At 41.3% G+C, this 20,954-nt stretch overlaps 1 protein-coding gene across 3 annotated transcripts in view; it reads right to left on the bottom strand.

The window, feature by feature from the left end:
• Nucleotides 1-20,617, bottom strand: part of ALKBH3 (alkB homolog 3, alpha-ketoglutarate dependent dioxygenase) — a 40,181-nt gene extending 19,564 nt beyond the window's left edge. Inside the window, exons 1-7 of one of the 3 annotated variants that reach the window (XM_043909824.1) lie at nucleotides 20,238-20,617; nucleotides 18,521-18,666; nucleotides 18,315-18,418; nucleotides 17,492-17,526; nucleotides 15,120-15,167; nucleotides 8,610-8,713; nucleotides 6,965-7,053 (exon numbers count right to left, since the gene is read on the bottom strand). In XM_043909824.1, coding sequence (XP_043765759.1) covers nucleotides 6,965-7,053; nucleotides 8,610-8,713; nucleotides 15,120-15,167; nucleotides 17,492-17,526; nucleotides 18,315-18,418; nucleotides 18,521-18,599 — 459 coding nt within the window. In that variant the 5' untranslated portion in view covers nucleotides 18,600-18,666; nucleotides 20,238-20,617. Of the gene's footprint in view, nucleotides 1-6,964; nucleotides 7,054-8,609; nucleotides 8,714-15,119; nucleotides 15,168-17,491; nucleotides 17,527-18,314; nucleotides 18,419-18,520; nucleotides 18,667-19,829; nucleotides 20,216-20,237 lie in introns of those variants that run through there. The other 2 variants (XM_043909806.1, XM_043909813.1) reach the window with 2 other exon arrangements.
• Nucleotides 20,618-20,954: the final 337 nt, after the last annotated feature.

The following is a 20,954-nucleotide window of genomic DNA, read 5'->3' as shown; positions in this document are numbered from 1 at the left end:
ATTTCATTATATACCATAAAAAAATCACCTCCATTAATATTGCCACTGATCTCTTCAGAAAAAGCTAAGTAATGGGAAGAGGTCAGGCTCAAGGTGAAGGATATGGGTTTTTCCAGAATTTCTAACATTTCCTTGAAACCTCAACTTTTATCAGTATCACACTTCTATTAAATCCTGTCCATTGTTTTCCTAGAAGTGACACTTCATTCACTTATGAGAAAATGTCTGCTGAGTTCTCAAGTCTAAGTAGTGTGTGTGCCAGTGGCTCTTCCAAGTAAAATGGTCCAGGATGAAAGTAGCTAGTTCAGCTTATACTTTAAACAATCACACACAACCATCATAAATCATTTGTAGCAGGAATGCCTTATACACACTTTCCATTTCATGAAACAATTTTAAAAGATCAAGATTTAATACAACTAATAATACTTATCGCTTCATCAAAGGACACCCTTGAATGAAACCATCATTTTTTTTTTTTTACTCGAAGTGCATGTGGTAAAGAAAACAATGATTACTAGTACAGTTCGGTGGCGATGCCTTGATTAATACTAAGGCACCAACAATTTTAGTCACCATTGTTTTTGTCTAGTGCAAACTCAACACAGTGAAAAATGTCACCTAGTCTTAGTAATCTCATAAAAATAATTTTGACCCTGTGGATTCCCAGAAAGAATTTTGTGGACTTCCTCCAGGGATCCACAGATTCTACTTTAAGGACTGCCACTCGGGTTTCCCTGGTGGCTCAGTGGTCAAGAATCTGCCTGCCAATGTAGGGCATGTGGGTTCGACCCCTGGTCCGGGACGATCCCACAGGCTGCAGAACAGCTAGGCCCATGTGCCACAAGCTACTGCAACTACTGAGCCCAACTGCCACAACTACTGAAGCCCATGCACCCTAGAGCCGAGATCTGCAACGAGAAGCCGTCACAATGAGAAGCCTGTGCACTGCAACTAGAGACAGGCCCCCACTCTCTCTGCAACTAGAAAGCCTGCGCAGCAACACAGACCCAGCACAACCAAAAATAAATAAATTTTTTAAATTATTAAAAAAAAAAAAGAACTGCCACTTTAGAGAACCCCTTCAGAGTCCATGTTCTCTGTCTGGAAGTGAAGAAATGTACGCTCAGCAAAGGAAAGCACAATATCATTCTTAGGTATATACCATGACTATCACCAGGTAAAACTTCCAGGGAGCACATGTGGGAATCAGCTTCACTGTCTCGTGGAAATCGTGTTAAAAGCTGGCCTTCCTTGTTACGGATGTGGCATTACATTCTTAGCAGAGGATTTTGTTTATGTTACTGAAGTGACACTGGTTTATAACATCATATTTCCACCATGCACATGCGTGTGTGCTCAGCTACTCAGTAGTGTCTGACTCTTTGTGACCCCATGGACTGTAGCCCACCAGGCTTCTCTGTCCATGGGATTCTCCATGCAAGGATACTGGAGTGGGTTGCCATTTCCTTCTCCAACTATATAGCATGTTCACTTCCACCAAAAATTCAGTTTCCATCCATCACCACACAGTTGACCTCCTTCCTCTGTTGTGCCCTCCATTCTGTCCCTTCCCCCTTGGTAACCACTACTGTGCTCCTTGTACCTACATGTTTGGTTTGCTCATTTATATTATTGATTTTTTATATTCCACACATTAATAAAATCATACAGAATCTGTCCCTCTCCACCTGACTTATTTAACATAATATCCTCAAAGTCCATCCATGGTCTCACAAAAGGTAAGATTTCATCTTTTTTTAAATGGCTGAGTAGTAGTCCATTTATAAATATAAGAGAGTTGGACCATGAAGAAGGTTGAGCACCAAACAATTGATGCTTTCAAATTGTGGTGCTGGAGAAGACTCTGTAAAGTCCCCTGGACTGCAAGGAGATCAAACCAGTCCATCCTAAACGAAATCAGCCCTGAATATTCATTGAAAGGACTGATGCTAAAGCTGAAGCTCCAACATTTTGGCCACCTGATTTGAAGAGACAACTCGTTGGAAAAGACCCTGATGCTGGGAAAGAATGAAGGCAAAAGGAGGAGAGGGCGGTAGGGGATGAGGTGGTTAGATAGCATTACCAACTCAATGGATATGAACTTGAGCAAACTCTTGGAGGTAGTGGAGGATAGGGAAGCCTGGTGTGCTGCAGTCCATGGGGTTGCAAAGAGTTGGACAAAATTTAGTGACTGAACAACAATATATATACAGATACACACACACACACATCACATCTTCTTTATCCATTCATCTGTTGATGGGCACTTAGGTTGCTGCCATATCTTGGCTATTGTGAATAACACTGTGATGAACACAGGGTGCACATGTATTTTCAAATTAGTGTTTTCATATTCTTTGGATAAATAACCAGAAGTGGGATAGCTGGATCATATGATATTTTAATTTTTTGAGATATTTCCATAATGGCTGCACCAGTTAAATTCCCATTAACAGGGAATGGCAGCTCTCTTTTCTCCATATCCTCACCAGCACTTGTTATTTCTTACCTTTTAGATAACAGCTGTTCTAGCAGATATGAGGTGATGATATCTTACTATGGTTTTGATTTGCACTTCCCTAATTAGTAATGCTGAGCATCTTATCACATGCCTATTGTTCATTTGTCCTGGAGAAGGAAATTGCAACCCACTCTAGTATTCTTGCCTGGAGAATCCCATGGACAGAGAAGTCTGGCAGGCTACAGTCTACGGGGTCACAAGAGTCAGACACGACTTAGCGACTAAACCACCAACACCACCACCATTGTCCATCTGTATGTCTTCTTTGGAAAAATATCTATTCAACTCCTCTAAGGCAGATGATTTTAAAAAATAAACTGCAATAACAACAAACAAAACTTAGTCATTAAATTTATTTAAATGTCATTAAATGTTATTAAACTAACCTACATTCAAGAGTGAAATTCCATAATAATGTTATCAAGCTGTATTTCCTATTTATTTTATGGCTTTAAGCTATCTTTAACCTGTATGTGGGTCAAGGAGTAACAGTTAGAACCTTACATGGAACAACTGCCTGGTTTGAAATTGGGAAAGGAGTACGACAAGGCTGTATGTTGTCACTGTCTATTTAACTTACATGCAGAGCACATCATGTGAAATGCCGGGCTGGATGAAGCTCAAGCTGGAATCAAGATTGCTGGGAGAAATATTAACAACCTCAGATATGTAGATGATATCTCTCTAATGGCAGAAGGTAAAGAGGAACTAAAGAGACTCTTGACGAAAGTGAAAGAAGAGAGTGAAAAAGCTGGCTTAAAACTCAACATTCAAAAAACTAAGATCGTGGCATCTGGTCCCATCACTTCCTGGCAAATAGAAGAAAAAGTGGAAGCAGTGACAGATTTTCTCTTCTTGGACTCCAAAATCACTAGATGGTAACTGCAGCCATGAAACTGGAAGACACTTGCTTCTTGGAAGGAAGGCTATGACAAACCTAGACAGTGTATTAACTTTGCTGACAAACGTCCGTACAGTCAAAGCTATGGTTTTTCCAGTAGTCACATATGGATGTGAAAGTTGGACCATAAAGAAGATTGAATGCCAAAGAATTGATGCTTTCAAACTGTGGTGCTGGAGAAGATTCTTGAAAGTCCCTTGGATTGCAAGGAGATCAAACCAGTCAATTCTAAGGGAAATCAAACCTGAATACTCATTGGAAGGACAGATGCTGAAGCAGAAGCTACATTATTTTGGCCACTTGATGTGAACAGCTGACTCACTGGAAAAGACCCTGATACGGGGGAAGTCATTAGAACGCATTAAGCATAGGCAAGGATATTTAGTTCTTTCTCAAGGGCTATAGATAACAGTTTAGTCCCTAAGTCATATCTGACTCTTTTTGTGACCCCATGAACTGTAGCCCACCAAGCTCCTCTGTCCATGGGATTCTTCAGGCAAGAATACAACAGTGGGTTGCCATTTCCCTCTCCAGGGCATCTTCCTAACCCAGGGATTGAACCTGTGTATCTTAAGTCTCCTGCATTGGCAGGCCATTCTTTACCACTAGGACTCCCTGGGAAGCTCGATACTGGGAAAGACAGAAGGCAAAAGGAGAAGAGGGCAGCAGAAGATGAGATGGTTGGACAGCATCACTGATTCAATGGACATGAGCTTGGGTGAACTCTGGGAGGTGGTGAGGGACAGGGAGGTCTAGCATGCTGCAGTCCGTGCGGTCGCAAAGAATCGGCCACGACTGAACAACAACAAGAAGAAGCTTATCTTCGTGGGGATAAAGATCAGATGCTAGAATCATACACTTAACAAGAAACACAAGAACGTAAAGGAGGATGATAGCTTTTCGGCAATGTAACTGAGAAACTAATTAGCACTTCCTTGACTTGCTTAGGGACTGAGCTAACACCAAGTTTGCATTATGTTTCTAAGTGAATATATTTTTTTTATTGGTTATTTTTGGTGGTGAAGTAAGTAGAAAAGGAGAAAACAAGGAATAATGAACTAGGGGATTAATTTAGACTTTCCAACCAATACTCTATATACAGATCCCGCAGAACTGAAAGTCTAAATTAAAACCCAACGTCTTCTCAATGTTCAGTGAAGACATTCTATCCTTAAAAGACATTTGAGGAAAAGAGTATGAGAAGATACAAGGACCTATTTGGTGGACTTCAAACAGTGTTTTGCAGACACCCAGGTGCCACAGAGATGCCTCTGGGACCACAGGAGGTGAAAGGAGCGGTCAAGCTCGTGGGACTACCAGTCAGTGAGGGCACTCTTTTATTTCCATACAGTGGATTCATATAACATTTAGCTTGAAAAAAACACTAAAAGGGACTTCCCTGGAGGTCCAGTGGTTAAGAATCCACCTTCCAGTGTAGGGAACACAGGTTTGATCCCTGGTTGGGGAATAAGATCCCACATGCTGCAGGGCAACTAGCGAGCCCGCAAGCAGCAACTGCTGATCCCATGCGCTCTAGAAGCCACCCACTCATGCTCCACAATGACAGAAGCCCGCAAGTCGCAACTAGAGAAGCCCCCCCGTGCCGCAACTAGAGAAAGCCTGCGTGCCGCAATGAAAACCCAGTGCAGCCAAATAAAAGACTAAAAGATGTTTAAGTACCTATGACTGAACCTCCTCCTGTGCTATGGAATACTAAGCTTGAGGTAAAAACAACTTTAAAATTAAACTAATATCCCCAACACATATATACACATTAGGGAATCTTCCCTTAAAAAATCTGAGAAAGGGACGTCTGTTTTGATTTTGTTCCAGATGGTATACAAATTAAATCTATTAGCAATAAATACAAAGTTATGAGCCAGTCAAATTCAAATTAAAGAATTCTAATATGACAATCTTATGATAATAGAATATGTTAATAATATAGCAAAATTAAATGTAGTATATGAATAACTGATTTTATATAAAAATAAATTCTCTTTATATATTTGCCTAAAAAGAAAAAAAAGACTGAAACCAAAACATCAGATGGAAGTGTTATCCAAAATTTTAATATTCTTCATATTTTTCTGTAGTTTCTAAAGTTTCAATAATAAACACGTATTACTTACGACATAAGAAAAGGGTTGTCATTCAAACAATTCTTTTGAAGAGTTGTCAAAATGTCCCCAAGCATAGTTGGTCAGTCTATCTCAGCAGACCCTACATGTCTTACGTTTAACCTAAAGCAGTGGTTCTCAAGCAAGGTCAATTTGGAACCCCAACAGATGTTTAGCAATATCCAGAGTCATTTTTGGTTGCCTTGACTTGGTAAGGGGTGCCTCTGGCATCTAGGGGGCAGAAGTCACAGATACTGCTAAACATCCTACAATGCACATGACAACCTAACAACAAAGAATTATTGTGCTTGAAATGTCAGTGATACCAAGGTTGAGAAATCCTGTTCTGAAAGATTAGCTAGAATGAAAGAACTTCTTTCCCACAGGCTATTTAATCCTCAACTTCTCTGCTGTAACTGTTGATAAGAAGATACACTAATTCTGACAGAAACATGGCCAGCAGTTTATGCTGAACTGGCCTAGTTCAATTCTCTTCATGTTTCCAAGTCAATTTCAGATATAAAGGGGGTCTCTGTACTTCCCCGGGTTACATTCTAAATGCAGCCTTAGAAACCAGAGCACCCATCTATCTCTTCATGTGAAAAAGTCATGTTCCCTTCAGTCAATATTTGACCCCCAAACATTTTAGTAAAATGCTAGTTTATGATAAGAAATTACTAGGAGTTCTAAATGTGTCACATTTCTCTTTATTCCAATGCCATAAGCAAAAACTCCATTTTCTTCAAAGTCTTAAAAAAAAAAAAAAACCACAAAAGCCATATTATTATTTGCCAAAGGCAAGATTCCAGGGACTAAACAGAGAGCTGTTTCTTGGATCTTAATTCCATCATCTGGATAAGCTTAATTTATATATTAGAATCTCTTTATCTTTCATGGACATTTTTAAAAACACAAGATGCAGTAGAGACAAGCCAAAGCAATGATAAGTATGAGAACTGCAGCCACAGAATGAATACAAAGTCAACAAGAAAAGCAACAGATTTTTCTCACAAATGGCAAAAGAGCCTGAGATGTGGAAAGAAACATTCTGACCTCACTGGTCAGTCGTAAAGATGTGGAACCACAGCAAATATGTACCAGGAGATACACAAAGGGCTATGGCAGAAAAGCTTGGGGAAGCGGGAGATTAGGAAAAGAAATGATTCATTTCTCTGAAATCCTTGCGTCTGGTTCTAGTTTACTCTAGTTCCAGTTTTTTTTCTCATCCTCTGACTTCATCTGTGGATCAAAAGCACATCAACGGTGATATGCACAAAGACTCAGTGTTGGAACTCGGAGGGTTTTTTGAACTAGGAACCATCACGCAGCTCCGCAAGGTCATTTATTGTTATTTTACAGTACTCTGCAGTCACAGTATATCGTCTATAAAAGCATACCAATAACAACATTCCAACATACGTGAGGATTGGGTTCCATAGTGATTCTTGAGTAAGTGTAAGGAAGTTCTCCATACCATGCTGTAAGCCTTGGTTGCTGGTAAGTTACATCTAAGAAAGAAAATACAGGGCCTTTGAAAGGGTTCAATGTTACTTTAGGCGTACCTACCGAGGGCCAACACCCTGCCTAGTAATGTATAAGGAGCTATGAGAAATACAAAGGAAGAGGCAGGACGGGCGCCCACCCAAGGTTCCACCTTCATAAAGGGCACGGGACATCAGGAGTGGAACGGCAACAGCTAAAAGGATGGCAAGTGAAGGTATATCGGCAGAACCAGTATGGGTGAAGCTCTGGGGTGAGAATGTGTTTAACCTATTTGTGTCAGTGGTGACACAAACAAGAGTGAAGGAGTCACACCGCAGGACAGAAGGATTCACATTAGAGAGGGTCTAAGATGCAGGACATGGAGTCCGAACCCTTGCAGGTAGGAAATTGTGGCATGAACGTCCATACAGGAAACAAAACCAACGTTCGCCCATGTGCCACCACTATCTAAGCGCTTTTGATTCCAAATAAAGAAAAAGGTGTTCTGACCCACCACAGCACACAGTTAATTTTAGTCAGAAGTTTTTGATGTCCACTTTATAATTAGAGAAGGAGCTACCCGCAGATCTGCTATTTTCCCTACAACTGACTTCAACCACTACAACAATAACAATAATAATAAAAGCAGTTAACATTCACTGAAGGCTTACTATGTACCAAGCATTCTGTTAAGTACATAGCAGGCACTGTCTCATTTAATTATCACAACAACCTTGCAAGATGGGTATTATTATTAGCTCTATTTACTTGATCAGAAAAATTAAGAATCAGAAAATTACTTAACTATCACTTGTCTAAAATAAACAATCACTTTGAAAGAGCCAGCAATTGAAGCCAAGTCTGCCACCAAAAAGCCTGCTGTAGAAACTTCTGGGGATTGGACGGCTGCCCTGAAAGAGCTGACTCTCCTTCTGATGCCTGTTGCAAAAGTGGTGCCAGTATACTTTGCCTCTTTCTCCACAGAAAATTTAAAATCACTCAGCGTGCCAGGAAAAAAGACTCTATGTGGAGCATCGCCGCCCCCCAGTGACCGCCTCTGGAACAGCAGGCTCTGCTGCTCGTGCCGAACCCGCTCCGAGTCAGGTGATCTTGACAAGCTCAGGAGAATACTACAAATGTTGAAGCTAAAGGACACTTCTAGTGAAACTAGAGTGAGAATAAAAAGACGATAAAAATAATATATGCCAATCAGAATCAGAAAAAAACAAGTTCTGGAAGCTTCTATGAAGAAAGAGGGACGCTGGCACCATCTGAAGTAAGGAATAGTGATCAAACACTAAGGGAGAAAAGCACGTCAACCACAGCTCAGCCAAACCAAACCTCCTTCCTCTCCTGGAAAGCCTACCTTCTGCCATACACTGAGAACCACGTGCTGGTTCTTCTGCGAGGAACACTCTTCTCTGTCCCCTTTGGCGAATTCCTGCCTATCCTTACGGTTCCAGTTAGGCTTTGAAAATCTCTGCCTAAGTCTGGCTGCGATACTAAGAAGCAAGGGTACTGGAAACCAATCTGGAAAGGAGGGCCAAACATCAACAACAGTGATCTCAAGATATCCACTTACCGTCTCTGATGCCGGTCCTCTGTTTCCAGGGAACATCCCGACAAAGCTGTTCAAACACCAAGTCGGCCTCTTTCAAGTCAATAAAGCCAGGACATAAACACACCCTGGATGCAGAAAGAACAGTTACTAACTAAAGAACACAGAAGATGGGGTAGACACCAACCATTAGCGGAGTAAATTAATCTGGACGATGCTTCCTTTGGTGGGGTAGATGAAATCAACTTGCCACACCTCCAGAGGGTGGTTATCACCCAGATCATGACGCTCCAGATGAAAAATCAACCTCTGCCAAGTTAAGACAGGCAATAAAACAGGCAATGAAGGATAAGGAGGTACATGATGGCTTTCACAGACATGGTTCAAATACTACCGCAGCACTGCTGGGCTGTGAAAACTTGGACAAGTTACTTAACCTCTCTGAACCTTGGCTTTTCTCATCTGTAACACAAAGATGATCTCGACCTGATAGCATCTGTGAAAAGGAGAATAATAAAATGCTTGGCCCTGTGTTACTTTAACAATTGATAGTCTTCCAAGACCATGCCAGTGGTAGGGAAATCAATCATTTACAACTGCAACAAACTAAAGATATTTAAATGAGGATTTTTTTTTCTCTCTGAATACACACTTATTTCAACAATGCCAAGTCAGCTCAGAATTGTTTTGGATATCTCTTCTCTCTCTAACTGAGGTATAACTGAGGTATAGTCTAATATACTATAAAATTCAACTTAGGGTAACGTCTTCAAGGTTTTTTTCATGTTGTAGCACATTATCAAAACAACACTTCCTTTTATGGTGGAATAAAATATTTCATTATATAGATATAACACCTTTTGTTTGTCCGTTCACCAACTGGTGGAGATTTGAGTTGTTTCTACTTTTGTCTATTTTGAATGTTGCTATGAACCTTCACACACAAGTTTTTGTGTGGATGTATGTTTTCATTTCTCTTGAATAAGACATCTAAGCGTGAAACTGCTGGGTCATATGATAAAGGTATACAAAACCACCGAACTTTTTTCTAAGTGGATTGTACTATTTTATATCCCACCAGGAATACAGGAAGGCTCTAGTTTTTCCACATTCTTTCTTATAACAATACTTATTACTGTCTTTTTGATTGTGGAAATTCTAGTGAATATAAAGTGGTATATCATTGTGGTTTTGATTTCAATGTCCCTAATGCACTATTTCATTTTAACAATGCATTTGGATTTCGGGATAACTTTCTCAAGAAATGTTCTGAAAGACATGGAACATGCTCTTCAACAGCCTTGCTGGTAATGTATTTTCCCTCTCTGAAGGTACGTTTGATTTTTTTTTTAACAGTTTAACAAGGAGTTTATTAATTATAACCAGCTGAACAGTTTAAAATGTTTGATCTGAATCATTATTTTTTCCAGTTACACTAAGACATAGTGGACACACAGCACTATACACGTTTTCAGCGTAAGGCACAATAATCTGGCTCACACACACACACACACTGTGAGCTGATATCTCGAAAGAGCCGAAGCTCACCTGAGGCCACACCAGGTTAACAGTGAATGTGACAAAAGGACGCAACTGGTTTTCTTGTGTGACGACTAAACTTGCTCTAAAAGGGAAGCTCTGAAAACGGAACTTCTGAAAAGGGTTGTAACAATGGCAGTGCCACTGGACTAACTACAGAGACTTCCAAATCCAAAAGCAGCTCTTTCCAGACAATTCACTTAGATATATAAATTCTGATTTACTTAAACGTCTCATTGATTTACAGTAACACGCACTAAGGTGATGCTTTCAAAATGAAACAATGACTACTGCCTAACATATCCTAAATCACATATGCTTTAATGCTACTGAAATCTACCTTTATATAGCAATACAATATAACAACATATATTATATATAATAATGCATGATCAACATAATAATACATGCAATAATAAACAATCCCCTTCATGGATCACAGTCTTGTCATGGTGAAGGGGCTTGTGTAACTCAATGAAGCGATAAGCCATGCTGCGCAGGGCCACCCAAGACAGATGGGACACAGTGAAGGGTTGTAACGAAACACGGTACACTGAAGAAGGAAACAGCAACCCACCCCAGTGTTCTTGCTGCAAGAACCCAATGAACAGTATGAAAAGACAAAAATATATGACACTGGAAGATGAGCCCCCTCCCCCCACCCAGGTCTGAAGGTATCCAATATGCTACTGGAGAAAAGCAGAGGGCAATTACTAATAGCTCCAGATAGAATGAAGTGGTTGGGCAAAAGCAGAAATGTCGCTCAGTTGCGGATGTGCCTGGTGGGGAAAGTAAAGTCCAATGCTGTAAAGAATGGTATTTCATAGAACTGCCATATGACCCAGCAATACCACTTCTGGGCATACACACTGAGGAAACCAGATCTGAAAGAGACACGTGCACCCCAATGTTCATCGCAGCACTGTTTATAATAGCCAGGACATGGAAGCAACCTAGATGCCCATCAGCAGATGAATGGATAAGGAAGCTGTGGTACATATACACCATGGAATTTTACTCAGCCGCCAAAAAGAATTCATTTGAACCAGTCCTAATGAGATGGATGAAACTGGAGCCCCTTATACAGAGTGAAGTAAGCCAGAAAGATAAAGAACATTACAGCATACTAACACATATATATGGAATTTAGAAAGATGGTAACGATAACCCTATATGCAAAACAGAAAAAGAGACACAGAAATACAGAACAGACTTTTGAACTCTGTGGGAGAAGGTGAGGGTGGGATGTTTCAAAAGAACAGCATGTATACTATCTATGGTGAAACAGATCACCAGCCCAGGTGGGATGCATGAGACAAGTGCTCCGGCCTGGTGCACTGGGAAGACCCAGAGGAATCGGGTGGAGAGGGAGATGGGAGGGGGGATCGGGATGGGGAATAAGTGTAAATCTATGGCTGATTCATATCAATGTATGACAAAACCCACTGAAATGTTGTGAAGTAATTAGCCTCCAACTAATAAAAAAATTAAAAAAAAAAGAAAAGGAAAAAAAAAAAAAAAAAGAATGGTATTTCATAGGAACTTGGAATGTTAGATCCATGAATCAAGGTAAACTGGACATGGTCAAGCTGGAGATGGTAAGACTGAACACTGACATCTTATGGATCAGTGAACTAAAATGAATTAAATTCATGAACAGGTGAATTTAGTTCAGATGACCATTAATTACATCTACTACTGAGGACAAGAATCCTTTAGAAGTGGACTAGCCCTCACAGTCAACAGAAGAGTCCAAAATGCAGTGCAACCTCAAAAATGACAGAATGATCTTGGTTCATTTCCAAGGCAAACCATTCAACAATTCAGTAATCCAAGTCTATGCCCCAACAACTGATGCTGAAGAAGCTGAAGTTGACTGGTTCTATGAAGACCTACAACACGTTCTAGAACACACAAAAAAAACAGATGTTCTTTTCATCATAAGGGATTGAAATGCAAATGTAGAGAGTCAAGAAATACCCAAAAGTGGAAGTGAAAGTCACTCAGTTGTGTCCAACTTTTTGTGACCCTGTGGACTATACAGTCCATGGAATCCTCCAGGCCAGAATACTGAAGTGAGCAGTCTTTCCCTTCTCCAGGGGATCTTCCCAACCCAGGGATCAAACCCAGGTCTCCCACATTGCAGGCAGATTCTTTATCAGCTGAGCCACAAGGGAAGCCCAAGAATACTGGAGTGGGTAGTCTATCCCTTGTCCAGCGGATCTTCCCAACCCAGGAATCAAACCAGGGTCTCCTGCATTGCAGGCGGATTCTTTACCAGCTGAGCTACCAGGGAAGCCCACAAAAAATACCCAAAATAACAGGCAAGTTTGGCCTTAAGAGTACAAAATGAAGCAGGGCAAACACTAATAGTTTTGTCAAGAGAACATGCTGGTCATAGCAAACACCCTTTTCTAACAACCCAAAAAATGACTTTACATATGGATCTCACCAGATGGTCAAAACTGAAATCAGATTATGTTCTTTACAGCTCAAGATGGAGAAACTCTATACAGTTAGCAAAAACAAGACCTGGAGCTGACTGTGGCTCAGATCATGAGCTCTGTATTGCAAAATTCAGGCTTAAATTGAAGAAAGTAATGAAAACCAGTAGACCATTCAGGTATGACCTAAGTCAAACCCCTTATGATTGACAAATAGATTCAAGGCATTAGATCTGGTAGACAGAGTGCTTGCAGAGCTACAGACACTATATAGGAGGTGGTGACCAAAATCATTCCAAAGAAAAAGAAATGCAAGGAGGCAGTGGTTGTCTGAGGAGGTTTTACAAAGAGCTGAGCAAAGAAGAGAAGTGAAAGGCAAGGGAGAAAGGGGAAGACACACCCAACTGAATGCAGAGTTCCAGAGAATAGCAAGGAGAGATAAGAAGGCCTTCTTCAATGAACAAGGCAAAGAAATAGAGGAAAACAATAGAATGGCAAAGACTAGAGATCTCTTCAGGAAAACTGGAGATACCAAGGGAACATTTCACACAAGGATGGGCACAGGAAAAGGACACAAACAGGAAGGATCTAACAGAAGCAGCAGAGATTAACAAGAGGTGGCAAGAACACACAGAACTATACAAAATGGTCTTAATGACTGGGATAACCATGACGGTGTGGTCATTCACCTAGAGCCAGACATCCTGGAATGTGAAGGCAAGTGGGCCTTAGGAAGCATTACTGCAAACAAAGCTAGTGGAGGTGATGGAATTCCAGCTGAGCCACTTAAAATCCTAAAAGATGATGCTGTTAAAGTGCTGCACTCAATATGTCAGAAAATTTGGAAAACTCAGGACTGGACTGGAAAAGGTCAGTTTTCATTCCAATCCCAAAGAAGGGCAATGTCAAAGAATGTTCAAACTATCATACAACTGCACGCATTTCACATGATAACATTATATTCAAAATCTTTCAAGTAGGCTTCAGCAATATATGAACTGAGAACGTCCAGATGTACAAGCTGGGTCTCGAAGATGCAGAGGAACCAGAGATCAAACTGCCAGCATTTGCTGGATCATGGAGAAAGCAAGGGAATTCGAGAAAAATATCTACCTCTGCTTCATTGACTATGCTAAAACCTGTGACTCTGTGGATCACAATGAACTATGGAAAATTCTTCAAGAGATGGGAGTACCAGACCACCTTACCTGTCTCCTGAGAAGGCTGTATGTGGGTCAAGAAGCAACAGTTAGAACCAGACATAGAACAATGAACTGGTTCGAAATTGGGAAAGGAGTACATCAAGGTTCTATATTGTCACCCTATTTATTTAACTTATATGCAGGGTACATCAGGTGAAATGTTGGGCTGGATGAAGCTCAAGCTGGAATCAAGATTGCCAGGAGAAATATCAACAACCTCAGATATGCAGATGATACCACTCTACTGGCAGAAAGTGAAGAAGAATTGAAAAGCCTCTTGATGAAGGTAAAAGAGTAGACTGAAAAAGCTGACTTGAAACTCAACATTTAAAAAACTAACATTATGGCATCTGGTCTCATCACTTCATGGCAAATAGAAGGGGAAAAAGCAGAAGCAGTGACAGATTTTTTTCGTGGGCTCCAAAATCACTGTGGATGGTGACTGTAGCCATGAAATTAAAAGATGCTGACTCCTTGGAAGGAAAGCTATGACAGACCTAAACAGCGTATTAGAAAGCATGACCATCACTTTGCTGACAAAGGTTCATACAGTCAAAGCTGTGATTTTTTCCAGTACTCATTACAGATGTGAGAGTTGGACCACAAAGAGGGCTGAGCACCAAAGAACTGATGCTTTCAAATTGTGATGCTGGAGAAGACTCTTGAGAGTCCCTTGGACTGAAAGGAGATCAAACCAGTCAATCCTAAAGGAAATAAATCCTGAATATTCATTGGGAGGACTGATGCTGAAGTTGAAGCTCCAATACTTTGGCCACATGATGTGAAGTGCTGACTTGTTGGAAAAGACCCTGAGGCTGGGAAAGACTGAAGGCAAAAGGAGAAGCGGGTGGCAGAGGATGAGATGGTTAGATAGTATCACTAGTTCAACAGACATGAATTTGAGCAAACTCCGGGAAACAGCGGAGGACAAAGGAGCCTGGCATGCTACAGTCCATGGGTTCCAAAGAGTCAGACATGACTTAGCGACTGAACAACTACAACAATCTAACAATAATACATCACTCACAGCACAAAAGTTGAGACCAGACTCAACTTTAATATTAAACTACTGTGTAGCACTAGGACAAAGTACTGAATCTCCCTGGACCTCATTTCCTCACATGAAAAACTTGAGAATAGTTAATACTATACCTGACAGAGAGGTTATGAAAATGTTTTGAAGCTAGTATAAAAGGAGATATTACCACATATTTGCTCTCCAGGAATTTAAGGGCACATGTTACCTACTTTAATCAAGGTAAACATCCTACAACGAAAACATTCTAAATATTTCAAAAGACTTTAAGTAAGTGATAAGTATAATCTCTTTCCAGTGAGAACTCACTTACCTAGATACACCTCTGGGCGACATGCTGATTTCATACACACCCTCTTTACTAAAGAAACCAAGAAAACAAAGACTTATTAGTACCAAGTTAAACAATATACTGCATGTAGGGGAAGGAAGAGTTGTCCTTCAGAGTGCACAAAGTCCCAGCTCACCAAAACCACTTCCCGATGAGGGTACACGATGAGGGAAGTATAGCCCCACCTTCTTCTATCACTGAGATAAGGGGTAAGATGGTAGTAACCATTAATGACCCTAGGTATAGAATCCTGACAAAATCAGGCCATGAAGGCAAAGGCCAGGATAAAGTAAATTCTTGTCCTATACCTTCATATTTCACCCATAATTCAGGTTGATGTGGTGTGGGAATCTATCACACAAAAAGGGGTGCCTTGGAGCCTGGAACAGAGATACACGGAATAGAAGTTGAAGGTCCCCATGATAGAGCTCCGCCTCCTGACAGTTCCCACAGACTCAGCATCCTCCAGGGTAATTACCGCTTGGAATCTCCTGAATACACCGCCACGTGTCTGATCCCACGCTCTTCTACATGCTGGTATGCGTCCCCACCATCTAGCATCCCAATCCAACTCGCCCCCAGCTTTGGTCCAGTGGAAAATTCTAATTCATCCTTCAAAAATCTCAGCTCAGTATCACTTTGTCTAAGCCTTTCCTGGCCTGTAATCCAGTCAAATAATGTTAAATATCTCATCCTCTGTGACCACTACATCTCACCTACAAGTATACTATTCAAAGATAGTCAGGATCACAATTTGTCGGACTATATGTCTATTTCATTTACTAGACTATAAGCTGCTGAAGGGCTGGAATGGGTGACTTTTCTGTCTCCCAGTGCCTAGCACACAACTGATGGACAGTAAAAAGTTTATTGAACTTAATCAAATGTACGAAAGTACAAAACTGTTACAGAAGGGCACGTCACGGTAAGAAATGTGATCCAGACTGGATAGGTGTTTCTGTCCAGATAGCTGTGTCGGACGCTTCTCAGAGATAAGTATTGGAGAATAATATAAAGGGACAGTATTTACGTCATCCTTTTCCATGTGACTTAGCAGTTCATAACCTCTGAGCTGGGGGATGTGTAAGCCACTCGGAGCCAAAATGTAGGCAGAGTTATTATCATAAACATATAGCATATTTCAAAATATTAGTTGGCTATAAAGTTTCCTAGACTGCTAATATTTCAGTGCTATATTTTGGGCCATATTTAGAAAATGGTTCACTCCAAATGTGAGGGGTATTTCTGGCTATTAAAAAAACCTAGCATGGCTAATTTTAGATAAACAGAATTAACAAACTCTATGGTCAAGTAGGAATGAGTACCATCATTTTTTGTCTCTGCCTTGGAAGTTTACAAATTGTCCCTTTTTTCAACCTGAATGTCCCATCTGTAGCTTGTAATAGGTTTCTTGGCTTTGCTTCTTCTCTTTACCATAGATGGAGGCAGTATCACATTTGTATTTGCAAAACAAAGACTGTTAAAGATACCAGACTGGGTCTTCAGTGATTATATAGTCCAACCCCTTAATATTACAGGCAAGGAAACAAAAGTCCAGAGAGACAGTAATAACTTACCTAAGGACTAGTTACATAGCTGACTAGTGGCCAAGCCACAACTACACACCCTCTCTGAAAACATGATGACACTTGTGTTAGTTTCAAACTTTTCTAAGATATACAACTTGACCTGCAAACAGCCAAACAGCTTAATACTTGCTCATGAACAATAGCACACATATATAATGCTAATTTGCTTAAATAAAAGCATGCTTTCTACAGATAATTTATCTGCATTAGATGGAAATTGAGAAGCAGGACAAGAGAAATCAAAGCATCTTTCATCCTTTTGAAAAAGAATATTTTTAGACACAGATCAATATAAATGTTTATCATTTAATTGCTCTGGAACAATTCTGTGGTTTTAATAAATGAACTGTAAGAGCTTCTAGATTTCTAGCAGTTTTCATAGCATTGCTAGTAAATTGATACTAAAAGGTTTTTTGAAGAACCATGTTTCAATAACTCAGGAAAAAAAATTCCTCTGTGTCTTTACCTAAGGGATATTTTAGCTGCTATCTGCATATATGTTAGTCAAACAGGGTCAAGAAATCTACACCAGTCAGAGTTTAAGGAACAGATATCTGGTTGCATTTTCCACACCATCAGCAAATTCAGAAAGGCTTCTCAAAAGACCAGGTTTAAAGATATCTGAAACAGGGATACCCCAGCTTCAACTTTAAGACACTAATTGGCCATTATCTTTTCCAGATGGAAAAACCAGGCCGAGGGAAAGATCCGGGGCTCTCCATTTCACTGTGGGAAACGGCCCCAGGGGTGCAGCAGTGTACTTACTCGATCACTCGTGGCTCTGGGGCTCTGCGTACCACCTGCAGAGAAACAGTCAGATGTCATTTCTGAATGATTCCTAATCCCCAGGGAGGCTTCCTTGCAGAATAAGAGCATCCTCTCATTTCTAGTTAAGGCAGGTTTAAAACTATCCCTGTTTTATTCTAAGCTCTTAGTATCCCACCAGAAGGTTCTGGTTCTACTCTTCTTAGAACTACTCCAGAGTGACTAGTAGGCAGTAAAGGAGGACAAAATTAGAATATGTTTTCTTAGCAGTAAGCAGCTCTGGAAAAAACATTCTTTCCAAGGGATTTTTAAAAACAGACGACATATTAGGAAATAAGAGGTTTTAATCATTATTTATGTAATCATTACTACAGCAAGATATCTGATTTTTAGCTCCTTTTCCCCATGTTATTAAAAATGGCAACTCTTTCCCATTTCTTACATTTTTCCTAGCGGGATTAAGCATTGCAGTAGCTAGAGTTTCAATCCAATTCCAGAGATATTTGATATACTAGCATGTTTAGGACTGTTAGAACTTAAATAACTAATGCAAACTCTAGTCATGGTATAACCTCTAGTCACAGTACATCTCCTTGGCAAAAAAAAAAGGGAATTATATATGCCTATAAATTGAGAGAAGACTACAAAGAATCCTCAGACATACTAAGAAACTGATACTCCACATTTCATTATTACTATAGGCCTTTCAGTTCTCTTTCTATTAGTGAGTTTATTCAATCACTATTTATTTGAGTGTCTACTATGTGATTGTTGCTTTTATAAATAAATCTTTGTTACTGTTGAAGAAGAAACAAGAATTTACCTCCTGGGGTTCTTTGAACACAAACTGTCTGTCAGACAGATGCTGCTCCTTGTTCATCCAGGTTTTACCAGGTCTCTGTTGGAGACGGTTCTCAGCAGTGGGAGCTGAAGAAAGAGAGAGAAGATTCAAACCTTAACATCAATTAAAAGAGAACGATACTGGTCCACACACATACACAAAAACAGGAGATCCCCACAGGTCCTTGCCTGGCTGAGCAGTGGCCTGGCTCTTAGCAGGACCAGCCCAGGCTCCCTGCACTCGGGCTCGCCGTCTTTTGTCTTCCATGCTGATCAAGACTTCTACTCTTAGCTTTCAGAAAAGTTCATTCCTGATTCAAACTACGAAGTGGTATCTGTTTAAAGAAAAAAAAAAAAAGCTTTAAGTTGGGGTTGTGAAAGCTTTGACTACCAAGGGATAATTATAAGCCTTTTAAGTAGATGAGATGACTCAATAGCAATCAGTGCGTCTACATAAAATCAACTCTGAGATCACAACATCTCAATCAGGAGCCTACTAAGTTACTTGGGGATGCTGCTTTTAATGTTTTATCTTTTGCAATGTTTATCTTTTAATGATTTAGCTTATCATAGTACTTTCACTTCATTCACAAGAAAGTAGATACTAAGAAATTCTAAAACCAGGACCTACCATAAACCACATTACTCTTATTAGACCCCCAAGAGGACAACACAACGAAACTGTAATATGCCACCTACATGAAGATTCAGAAATAGGCTAAAACTCAGTTTCCCAGAGCATTTCCATACTTCATCATCACAGGCTGCATCAAACTTCCCTTGAAGCTTGTTAAAAACACCTATGACCTGTCACAGAAGATTTGATGTTGGATGGATACAGGTGTCTGTCATTGAAACAAGCATTGTAGGTGATGATGATAAACAGATACGTAAGGGCCACAAGGTTAAGTGGTTCACCCAGTGTCACTCAGGAAATCAACAGGTAATTAACGTTCAAATTTTACCACGTTCCAGTCTTAAGTAAAAAATCCACACAATAATGACCAGTAATATTAATTTGACATTTTTGCCAATAAAAGTCTGCTGCTGCTAAGTCGCTTCAGTCGTATTCGACTCTGTGCGACCCCATAGACGGCAGCCCACCAGGCTCCGCAGTCTCTGGGATTCTGCAGGCAAGAATAAAAGTCTAGCCCACATCAAATACAGAGCATACACACTGGCAAAACAAAACAAAACCAAACAAAACGGGAAAGCTGGGGCACGTATGGACCTATAGTCCATTCTTTCATAGGTCCAAGACAACTTCACTCAAAAGTTCTCAAAGGTTAACAGGCTCCTTTTAATAGCTTGTTTAGCCTACAAATTCCCAGCCCCACCCCCAGACTTTCTGATTCAGTAGAACTAAGCTGGTCCTGGGAATCTGTATGTTTAACAAATTCTCCCAAGTGACAAGCATGTAAGTTTTCTTATTTAATAAGTGGAAAAGAACAGAGGCTGCCATCTGCCCACAGAGTTAACGGCAGAACCAAATACCTACTCTCCAGTCCCATATGATTTGTAGAGGAAGCTCTCGTATGATATTTTCTCTCAGTTGAGGCCTTAAAACCGTAACGCGACAACCAGCTATCATTCTTGCTGTGTTCACAGGGGAGCGATGTGCTGTTACGTGCGCTGCACGGCTGCTGAAAATAGACTCCAGAACCCTATCCCAGACTAAATCTGCGGAGTCCCGCAAACTATTAACTAACCCCTACCTCCTACGCCGAGATTCTTTACCCGAATTAAGCACGAGAACCCGGCTTCCAGGGCCAAGAGCGAGCGCTCCGGCGGCAGCGAAAGGACTCGCTTTGAATCCAAACCCGACCCTTCCCAGCGGCGTGGCCTGAGGCAAACGCCTTCCCCTTTCCGAGTCAGTTTCCTCCTCTGTCAACAGAGGAGCCAATACCTCTCTCACGGTCCGAGTGAGAATTAAGCAGTGCTCGAAGGTGAAAGAGTCTGGTCCTCTCAGTAAGGCTTAAGCAACTTTATTTTAGACCCTTTTTTTTTTCCCTGGTAGGCCCTGAATGAAGTCCCCGGGGGTCGCCGGGGAAGGCACCTCAGGACGGTCCCCACAACTCGCAAGGACAGCCGGGAGGCCGCACCTGCCAGCGGAGCCGGGCGCGCAGGTTTTAAAGCCGCTCTTCCTAAAGCAAACCCCGCGCTGCCTCGGGTCTGCTCTGCCGCCGGCGGTCTGTGGGAGTCTCAGGACCCCGGCCCCAACTCCAGCACTTCCCAACCACAGGCCCACGGCGGCAGGCACGTCCTCTCACGTCACGCGCCGCCGCCACCGCCTCTTCCGGCGCCACAGCCCGGGTCTCCGGGCGGCTCGGCGTCCCTCGAGCCGAAAGGGCCGGGTCTCTGAAGGTGAAGATGGCAGCGCCGGGGCTCGAGGGGAGCACAAGAGATTAAGGGTGCGGTGGAGCCCCGTTAAGGGTGGGCTACGGCGATGGTGGGGATGAAGACGCTTCCTCGGCCGAAGTCCCACACCCCTGACCAAAGACGAGAGACTTCCAAGCTCTCGCTTCTTTGGTCCTTGCGGGAAGAGCGACCGAGCCCCAGCGGAAGGGCAAAGGCGTTGGGGAACCAGGTCACGATTCGCTGAGCAACAGGGCTTGACTTTTAT

This window comes from Cervus elaphus, chromosome 1 (genome assembly GCF_910594005.1).
Source record: "Cervus elaphus chromosome 1, mCerEla1.1, whole genome shotgun sequence".
Taxonomy (NCBI): Eukaryota; Metazoa; Chordata; class Mammalia; order Artiodactyla; family Cervidae; genus Cervus; species Cervus elaphus.
The sequence above is the reverse complement of the archived record's forward strand: the minus strand, read 5'-3'. Positions and strand labels throughout refer to the sequence as shown.